Source organism: Morone saxatilis, unplaced genomic scaffold (assembly GCF_004916995.1).
Source record: "Morone saxatilis isolate NCDOM2014 unplaced genomic scaffold, NCSU_SB_2.0 Contig0, whole genome shotgun sequence".
Lineage (NCBI taxonomy): Eukaryota > Metazoa > Chordata > Actinopteri > Moronidae > Morone > Morone saxatilis.
In genome coordinates this window covers 19,268,550-19,278,536 of record NW_023339650.1, presented here as the reverse complement: position 1 = coordinate 19,278,536, position 9,987 = coordinate 19,268,550, and the positions used below count along the sequence as shown (strand labels likewise).

Sequence of the window (9,987 nt, the reverse complement as noted above, 5' to 3'; positions counted from 1 at the left end):
CTGACACACCCCCCCAGCCCCTCGAAGCCCCTGTACAAGAAGCCCGTGGAGAAGAAGGGCTGCAAGTGCGGCCGAGCCACACAGAACCCCTCGGTGCTGACCTGTAGGGGGCAGCGCTGCCCCTGCTACTCCAACCGCAAGGTGAGAAGAACGCTGACGCTCTTCCCAGTCCTCTTTAATTACAACACAAACCCCCCCCCCCCAAAACACACACACACACACCGACAGAGTGCTAATGTTTGGAAATATATCAACCTAAATAACTCACAACATGTGTCAACAAAGTGAATTTCCACCTGGGGGCTCATTACATTCGACTGATTGATTTGTACTGTAGTTTTATGACTAATTTGCTTCTTTGGGAGTCCTGCATGGAGTTGAAATATTGTTGACACAGTCATAAAGAGCTTCGGCTGTTAGGAAAGTTACTCTGCAGCAGCGGTTAGCAAACCTTTTAAAAGCACATAACCACAGGTTGCTTTCATGGAAACCTCCCACATCCCACTCTCCAGGATTTCACTGAAACTTTTCTAAAAAATAAAATAAATAGTGATGCTTGTTGTGATGTTTTATGTAATTAGATTGCAGGAGAAAGTGGAAAATTGGCTGCAATTTAGTTTAGTTTTGTTTTCTATAATTCATTAAAAATCAAAGGCAGTTTGTTCCAGTGACAATAAATTGACACTGCTCGAAGTAAACTGAGAGTAAATGTGTCACCAAAGTGACACCATTAATAAAGCTAATGTTAAGGACTGTTTTTAATTATTCATAAAAGTGGAAGTCAGTTTTTTTACTGACTTCTTAAAGATAAATGACGTTGCTTTGCAGTTTTATTGGTCCTGTGGAGGTCGACGGTTCATTGTCGACCTATGAAACAATCTGTTTATCCTTGGTGTCAGGGGGCAGTCTGGGTGACCTGTTGTTGTCATTATTTATTGGATCACGTTGTTATTGTTTCTGATTCTCTTCAGGCGTGTCTGGACTGTATCTGCCGCGGCTGCCAGAACTCCTACATGGCCAACGGGGAGAAGAAGCTGGAGGCGTTCGCCGTGCCAGAGAAAGCTCTGGAACAGACTCGTCTCACGCTGGGCATCAACCTCACCAGTATCACCGCGGCGGCCCTCCGTAGCCCGGCCACCAGCTCCCCCGGCAACACCCTCCTCAACGTCACCACGGCGACAGGGGCTCCCGTAACGGCCACCTTCTTGTCGGGGGCGGGACACGACAACAGGGGCTTTGACGATTCACTGGACATGCGGTTTGACTGCTGAGGTACCCGCCCCCCTCCTCCGGTCGGTCGTTACGCACATTCCCCGCACCGCCAGCTGGGCGTTATCCATCTGGGCGTGCCAGGGAGCGGCGGTGGCGGAGCCAGAACAAGGCAGCTACAGTGACAGGCGATAGTGAGGGTCACCAGCTGAAGCTGAGGAGTCGCCCTCCGTCCATCGCCCGAAACTGCACCATGCTTGTGGTCTCGCATACAGATGCAGTGAGGAAGAGAAGGAAGGAAGGAGGAAGAGGTGTAGCGTTACTGTATGTGCAGAGAGTTCATTTCAGTGGGGTTAGAGTTTCTGTTTGTCGTTTTCTTCTCTACTATGGGTAATGTGTAGAGCATGTCGTGTAGCTACGTCGGGAGAGCGTCGACCGCGGTCACACGCCTCTGTGTGTGTGTGTGCGCGCGCGTGTTTGTATGTGTGTGTGCGTGCATGTGAGTGTGTATGTGTGAGGGGAAAGGTTTGGTTTGGAGATGAACCTTTATTAGCAGGAACGGAGACATCATCATCATCATCATCATCATCATCAGAGACTGGTGTAATTTATATAAAAAGAAAGAACTTTTTGTACATGGACGTATCAGTTTCCATTTAAGAAGACATTTTATGATATATTTTATAAGTTACATGAAAAACCAATGGAAGCCGGCGCAGGGGCAGACCTGCATTCAACCAGAATATTTTCACACAGGTAAACGCTTAGATTGTATTTTGTAAGCTCTGCTTAGACCACTAGAACTAAAGAATAAAGAGTTGAGTAGTTGACTATCAAAGACCCCTGAAAGAGAAAAACAACTGAACATAAACTGCTAGAGGTTAAAACATTTCTAATAATCCAATGTTTGATATCTTTCACTGCAACAACCGGGATGTGAATCTAACACCACCAGCCAAATGTACATGTTAATTTATGTCTGTTCAATGTTTATCCTCTGTGAGCTGACGTCAGGCACCCAAACAGTATTCTTAAGATGTTAATGTGTACTTAAAAAGAAAAACATGAATAAAACTGGTTCAATGGTGAGTTTTAGAGTCAACCAACCGTTGTGGCTGGTGGGAGATAAAACTTCGATCCCTGGTTTTGCTGTTTGATACGTCGAGGTTAAGTTAACCTGTTTAATCATTTGTGTGTTCTTGTATTAAAAGCACTTTTCCCACTTTCTCTCACTGGTCACGCGCAGCTTAAAAACCACCATGTTTTCTTCTGTTACTTGTGTTTTAAAAACTCTGGTTGATTGCAGGCTGTGCACGTTGTTATTCGCGAGTTTTTTTTGGTTTCTGGAAGCTACACACATGCTGCTAAAATACCACAAAGGACTCGAGAAGGAGAGCACACCTGTTTTCCTTTTTTGTCTTTTGTTCTTGTTTTGTTTTTTTAAAAAGTTGCGTTAACATCATTTTGCAGTATTTATTGGACGTCTCCTAACATCACGTGTTGGGCGTCAGTTCTGCCCTCTCTCTGTCTGTCGATCAAGTCTGGACTTTTTCTGTCTCAGTTAAGTTGCTGTCTCCTTCTTAGTGTTAGATTCTGGTGTCTCCAAACAGTTTTTCTTTTTTTGTTCTCCCTCTGGGCATTTAAATACCTGTAATATAACTGTAACATATTTCCACAAAAAAGAAAGAAAATCAAAAACTTACTAAAGTGTTGTGTGATTATTATTTGTGTCCCTCTTGCTGTATTTAATGAGCACCAGCAGGGGGCAGAACACCCCTGTTAATGTCCAGCAGAGTCTGCTCCATCTGTACAGGTGGCTTTAGTGACTTGCACAAACTAAAGTTGTGATTTAATTTAAAGTCAAAGCTTTGCAGACCCAGAATGGATCAGATCAAGACTCTGATCCAGATCATTTTGTGTTTTATATTTATATATTTCAATAAGCTGCTTTAATCTCTCCTTAGTGTTAGTTTCAATTCCCCAAATGTTTTTATTGCCTTTATCAGGGTGTCTGAGGTTGTGTCTGCTTTCCTTTTATGCCAGTGATTGATCGATCACTGAATGTGCAAAACTTTATCCAAACCATCATCTTTTTAAAATAGCTTTCACAAAATACTGAGTGCTAGATGAATATAAATCATCATACAGTAAATACCAAACATTGAACTTTAATTCCACCATCCTAATATTCACTATTAATAATGCTTTCATTTGTAAAAGCAGTTTTAAAAGGATGCTGGTAACGTGTGGTTTGTTTCAGATTGATGGTAAATTGGCTGATCAATCAACCGTATACAAGAACCAGAAACAACCCCAGACATAAAACATGTACTGAAACTGTGCTACAACCAAACACCATCAAATATATCACAAGTTCCTCTTACAGTGTCTTTATTTTACATATTTACAGACAAAAAAAACTCCTCATTATTTACATTCACATTTAGTTTTGGTCTATTTCGTGTTTGATGGTCTGCCAGCTGATTGGTGTACAGGTGTTCACTGTTTGATGCTTTTCAGGTGTTCGAGGTCCAGCAGAAGACTGACTCCAGGTGGAGGTTGAACATAAGGTACTGGCTGCATTTACATCCGTGTCCCAGGTTACTGTTAAACCTCCACAATCCATTCGAGACATCGTGTTTGTTCCTGGAGTATACCCTTCCCACTGTTATCTTTGTGGATTACCAACACCAAAACAAAATCATGTAAAGAAGATATACTTTAGTGGCAAAAACAAGAAATTAAAGAGAAAAAGTAGAAGTGATATTTACAGAAGTGCTACAGTGAACGCTGCATTCATGTCATGTTGGAAAATACAATGTTTGGATGCTGATACTGGGTGATTTAGTCAATTTAACCCTTTTAAGATTTGTGCTGGAGCTTTCGACTCACGACCTTCATCAGCCATTCAGTTACATAAACCCACGGTGTCCGCAGATCCTTGAAATCCTTCAAAGTTTGTGAATTTGAGGGGAAAACCGACTTAAATTTGACAAATCATTGTAGTTCCCTGTGAGTTTCACCAATCATAGTAGCCCTCCCACGCAAAAAAGTTGAGCCACACTTCACCAAATGACTATTGATTTGATTCTTTCTGGAAGAAGTTGCACAACTTTGTACAATTTTAACTTTCTCACACAATTTCATTGCAATTTTATTGAGAAACTGCAGTGAAATTGGACATTTTAGGCTGCAACAGTCCCCCAAAATCAGCCCCTCATTTCAAATTATTAGTTTCTCTCAGTAATTAACCTTGATCTGTGTCTCAAACTGTGCCCTGTTGGGTCCTTGAATTAGAGGGAACTGGGCCTGGAAACTCTTTTAACTCTCTTAAAAAGCCCTTGAATTTAATGTATAAGGAACCGTGTGAATCTGTTGTATATGACATCTTATACCGTAACTCTCCCAAGAGAAACCTAGACAGTAGACCTTGAGTTAAGATTCCTTTTATCATACAACAATTATCTAAATCTCCAAGCGCAATCTGTTACAATCACTGATTCATCCAACTCTCTTTCGGTCAAATGTAACCGGTAATTTTGGTTTATGCGTCCTTGAACATTAGTAGATTTTGTTGCAGTGTTCGCCACAATCACATGGAAGCCAGACGAGCTTTAGAAAAATAATCCCACACGAATGATCCTCCTCCAAAGTCTGCATGTCACATCTGCATTTAATCCAACGTGACATGAATGCCCGAGAATACCAACCGTCGGGGAGCATTTAATGCACCATTTGGAGAACGGTTGCGAGGGACGGGCCAACACGCTGGAAGACTGACAGCAGAAAGAGAGAGAGACTGCCAACAAAAACACGGCCCAGTGAGGAGCAGTGTTTTTTAAATCTACTGTAAAACTCATGGAGGAAGAGGTGGTGATGTTACACCTCGGGCAACCACTCCCCTGACTGTCTGGGTTCGTGCATGTTCGACAGCTCGCTGAGGGGAAATGAAGAGCAGATTCATGGAGAGCTCCCAGACCCAGAATTTACAGGCTTATTAGAAAAATAAAAACACAAAATATAACACAATATTTACATCTTTACACAAACATCCACCTAACATTTATGTGGCTGGATTATCACTAATACAAACAATTCTCAGAGCCCAGTTTTTTCTCAGTAAAGAACAAATCCTCCAGCATTAGTTATAAAAAAAAAGGTCTAAACTGCTACAACATTTGCTTTCCTACAGGTGGCGCCGGGTCGGCACGTGTATATCTAAGCTTGCGATGTCAAAAACACCGCCCCCTTGTGGCTGTTAAAGGTGAGTTTGTGAGTCCAGGTACAAGCCAACTTTACACATTTGAAAATACTTTCAAATGGCAGATTATAACCAGATTAGTCGTGAGCTACCACTTTATTACACTTTTTGGTTTTGTGCGCTTGTCTTTAAAAACTTTTTTTAAAGATTTATAGAGAAAAAAGACAAAAATCCTAGTGACAGGTGAGGAGAATGCAGCTCAAAAGCTATGCTAACACAACCAAAATGTAAAGATAGTTAAAAAAAGACAGATATAGTCATATCTAGACTGTTATTGGAGGACAGAGCAAAAAAGGGGGCGGGACTTAGGAAGGGTTAGTTTAGAAAATCTGTTGCTCAACACTTTAATTTACTTTTAAAAAGCTAAATACTCATGATTCTGCCTCAAAGACACGTTTGTACAAATTGTAATGTCTGTAGAGTCACAGAGTTTGATTGGCTCTCTCTGACACACACACGGATCAAATCAGTCAATCAATCACAAAACCAGTGTTGTCACATTCTTTTTAGTTTGTGATCCTTAATAAAGAGACAGATTGTCCCGACGAGTTGCTGCTGCAGTTTTTCAGTCTCTGGGTTCATTCAGTCTCTCGCGGCTGCAACGGTTTGATGTTTTCCTCAGACTGATTCATCACAAACATTAAAAACAACGTGATGGCGTCTGGTTGGTTTCCCCCAGATCAACCTGCGATCTCGAGTCTAGCTGATGAGGAACGCCCCAAAGAAGCTGCTTTTCTCGTCCATGTCCACAGCGGAGGCGTTGGTCACGGTGACAAACAGGCGGTCGCCGCTGCCGAGCGGGAACAGCCCCCCCTGGTGGGCGGAGTGCAGGGAGAACTGGGATCCCCGGGACCAGCAGGAGGTTCGGCTCGTCTTCATCAGCAGGATGGGAACCGCGTAGGAGCTCACCTGGCGGGAGAGGCAGAGGTGAGTGAGATGGGATAGAGGACGGCGGGTCGGATGAACCGCGTTCAGGTCGTATTGACACCAGCTAACATCTGTCATTGATCAGCTGGTTTATGAGTAACTACTGGAGAGCTAGTTGGCATCATTTATATTAAAAACTACAACAAAAATCTCAACCTGACTGCACAAGATGGTTCGTAGTGGTTCCTCGAAGGTCGCTGATTGGTTTAAAACCACCCTGTTCAGACACATAGTATCTTGAAATCTGGCAAGATGGTTTTTGAGTAACAGAAACATTCTTCACAAACACTTCGCACTGCTCTTGTGGCCCAATATAAATATACAATAACATTTTAGTTTAGACACACATCTGTGATCCAAATGTAAAGAAAATATTTAAAATGCACGATGAATGTCCTTTAATACACAAACCCAACAAAACATCTTTGATCAAAATCACATAATTTTATGGTCAAAAATGTCTGAATTTACCTTTAAATAATTAAGAATCCTTCAGTATTGATCTTTACAATGAGCCACATTGATGTTTGAACTTATCCTTTCAGTCTAACCGATGTTTATCTCATATAACTCACGTTAATAACACATTTCTCATGTTGTTTTCCTGGATAAGAGTTTTATTACATTATTAAGAAAGATAAAAGGGTTAGCAAAGATTCAAAACAGCTGAATCTAAGTTTTATCTGACAAAGCAGAAAGCGTTACTGTTATTGGATGTGTGCCGTGTTGTGATGCAACACACACGTTAGTCATAAGATGTGATTAGTCAGACTTAGAGGAGTGAGTCCACCATCCGAAGTCAGTCGTCTGCTCTGATTCATCAGTCTGCGAGTGCTTCAGGGCAACAAAAACCATGAGATTTAAATCACATTTGCACACGAGTCCTTGTGTCCGAGCAGTTAAGATGCACAACGTTCCTGGTTCAATGCTGGCAAATCCCAAAAATATGTGTGATTATAGTAGTTGCAAAATAAGCACCTGGATGTTAAAATCAGACTTAGAAAATCTAATAAAGTTGTTTTTAACACTTAACTACGCTCTCATTAATGCAGAGGAAAAGTGACTTCATTTATCTGACACATGAAGAGCTTATAATATATGTTTGTTATAAAACAGTTTATACAAGAACAGCTGAAACAATCAGTCAAATAATCAATTAGTCAACTTTCAGAAAACTAATAACTCATTTTAATCATTGTTTCATGTTCTCAAATGTGATTAATTTCCTTTTAATTCTTTCAGTTTATTTTGAATCATTAAATCCAAGTTTGGGCTGGTTGGTTGGATAAAACAAGCATTGATTGTGATGACGTTTCTCACTAAAACCAAACAATCAATCGATTAATGGAAGAAACAATAAACAGATTCATCCATAATGAAAATAATTACTAGTTTTATACAAAGCTGTTTTTCTAACCTGAAACAAAAACCTCTTCATGTCTTTGTCAGGACAGAAGTTTGGGAGATACTTCCAGTACCAAACAGCTGAAAATGAGCTCCGCCTCGGCTAACGACAACATGATGGCGACCCTCACCTTTTTATAGACGTACTGCAGCAGGGGTCTCCCCCTGTCCTCCGCCTCCTCGCCGTCCTCGCCCTCGTCCTCCAGGGAGTGGGTGTGTCTGAAGTAGGTCTGGGCGTAGACGTAGTAGAGGCCGGGCTGTGGCACCACCAGCTCTCCGTCCACCAGCTGGACGTCCTGGAGGAAGGCCAGCCCCTTCTGCCCCTCCCACCACGAGATCTTCTGTCCGTGAACCCGGCGGCCAGCAGCAACCGGAGCTGTGGAGAACAAACAAACGAGACCACAATCAGAAAAGCTCCTAATAATCAATCAATAAGGATCAACTGCAGCCTGGGTTCTGCAGGACTCACCTCCTCCCTCTCGCTCCAGTTTGGGCACGAAGCTGCCGGTGACATGGGCTGCCACTTTGGGGCGAGGTGAAGCCCTGTCTACCATCACAAGCGAGGGCAGCACCCGAGATACTTCATCTAACACGGGGGGGAAAAGGGAGAGACAACACACACACACGTTAACAAAACCAAGTTTCACAAGTTTTTGAAGGAAATTTGAAGATTATATATATATGAGATTTAGAACATTAATATAACAGCAAACACTTGCTATGTAAAGATAGAGAGCGATATTACAGCTGTTTCTGGTTAAACAAAAAGGTCTAACTCTGTAGGAATAATGTTCTCAGACACTTATAATACCAATCTGAGCCTGTCGGTGGCCAAAACAACTTTTAGTGGACGTACAATACTTTGACGTCTGCATTGCTGTATTAGCTAACAGTGTCTTTATAACCTTTTATATACATTTTCTCATCTCAGTCTGTGATTTAAGGGTTTATTTTGACCAAACCAGCATTGGTGAGTTTTATTTTGTCTGTCCAATCTGAATTACAATTATCTTTCAGATTAAAATCCCTGGTTTTGTCAATGGAGTCTGGTCGGCCATAGCGCATGTTGTTTAGGCCTTTGGTGCTCTAGTGCGACATCTAGTGGCAAGTAAAATAGTTTATTTAACTTTTATCTGCACCAATATGATGCTGCAACAACGTCGTACTCCTGCAGGTCATCTTAAAACATACAGGAGGTCGTAGGTCAGTGTAATCTGCGGTATTCTTACCTCTCACTGCCGATGAAATCTGCCTCTGGTAGCGCTGAGACAGAGACTGCAGGATAAACAGCGGAAATCAGTTATTAAAGAATGCATGAATGTATTTGTAATGCATTACTAATGACAACAGCCCCATGATACCTTGATAAAGACACATTAAAGCCTTGAGCCTCGAAACAATAGCAAAAAAAAAACCAAAAGATACAACTAACCACTAACTTTTGAATGCAGTAAACACTTTATCTGCCACCGGCTCATTCCTCAGATCAACCCAGCAGCCTTTTGTTCGACTTTAACCCTGAAATTGTGCTGACCCGAGGATCAAGAAGTTTGCTCCGCTAAATAAAAAGGAGCCTTCATGTTCAGGTTGGTAACAGATCCTTCTCTGGTAATCGACCCCTCTCCCCCCATTCCTCGTGTTTTACGTTCTTTTACACAATGAATTGGCTCAAAAAGACCCAACTTCTGCCAAACTGATGAAAACGATTTTCTAAGCTGTAGTGGACTCTGGACTATTTATTTCCCTTTAGTTTGTTTCCAGAAATGTAAAAAAAGAAATTGGAACAACATGGTGAAAAAAAGAGAGAGAGAGGCATTCTGAAAGTATTAGACAGGAGAGAAAATGTTTTCCATAATATTATATATTCATTATAATAAATAACTTGTGTAGAACGAGTGCTGCATTTCTTACTGTTGCCAGTAGAGGTTGCAAAGGTTAATGATTCCCACATTAAAAATGTTTTTAGAGCTTCAGTAACAACTGAGAGTGAAGGTGAAAGAAAATCACTCCAAACTAGAGACGGATTCTCCGGCATTCAGTCAGCGGGAACCAAAATTCGACTTTGTTTAGAGGGGGACTGCAAAATAAGACCTGCATGGTATTAAGGGCAGCTTGTTCTAAACGTGCAAGTACGGTGCAAGTGTTTGGTTTGTCCAAACATGGAGGACTCACTCCCTCTGTAGATA

At 41.6% G+C, this 9,987-nt stretch overlaps 2 protein-coding genes across 2 annotated transcripts in view; one reads left to right on the top strand and one right to left on the bottom strand.

The window, feature by feature from the left end:
* LOC118337432 (E3 ubiquitin-protein ligase MSL2-like) lies at positions 1 to 2,911 on the top strand (the record flags this gene model as incomplete). The annotated part of the gene is given in 2 exon segments (XM_035674500.1): positions 1 to 141; positions 972 to 2,911. Coding segments are annotated over 2 exon segments (441 nt in total), but the record flags the coding sequence as incomplete, so codon positions are not given.
* A 672-nt stretch (positions 2,912 to 3,583) lies between these two features.
* The window catches only part of LOC118337505 (tumor necrosis factor ligand superfamily member 10-like), a gene marked incomplete at its 5' end in the record, with an annotated part of 9,755 nt that continues 3,351 nt past the window's right edge, over positions 3,584 to 9,987 (bottom strand). Inside the window, 4 exon segments of the mRNA XM_035674624.1 lie at positions 3,584 to 6,379; positions 7,933 to 8,177; positions 8,271 to 8,387; positions 9,031 to 9,076. Of these exon segments, the coding sequence (XP_035530517.1) occupies positions 6,170 to 6,379; positions 7,933 to 8,177; positions 8,271 to 8,387; positions 9,031 to 9,076 (618 nt within the window).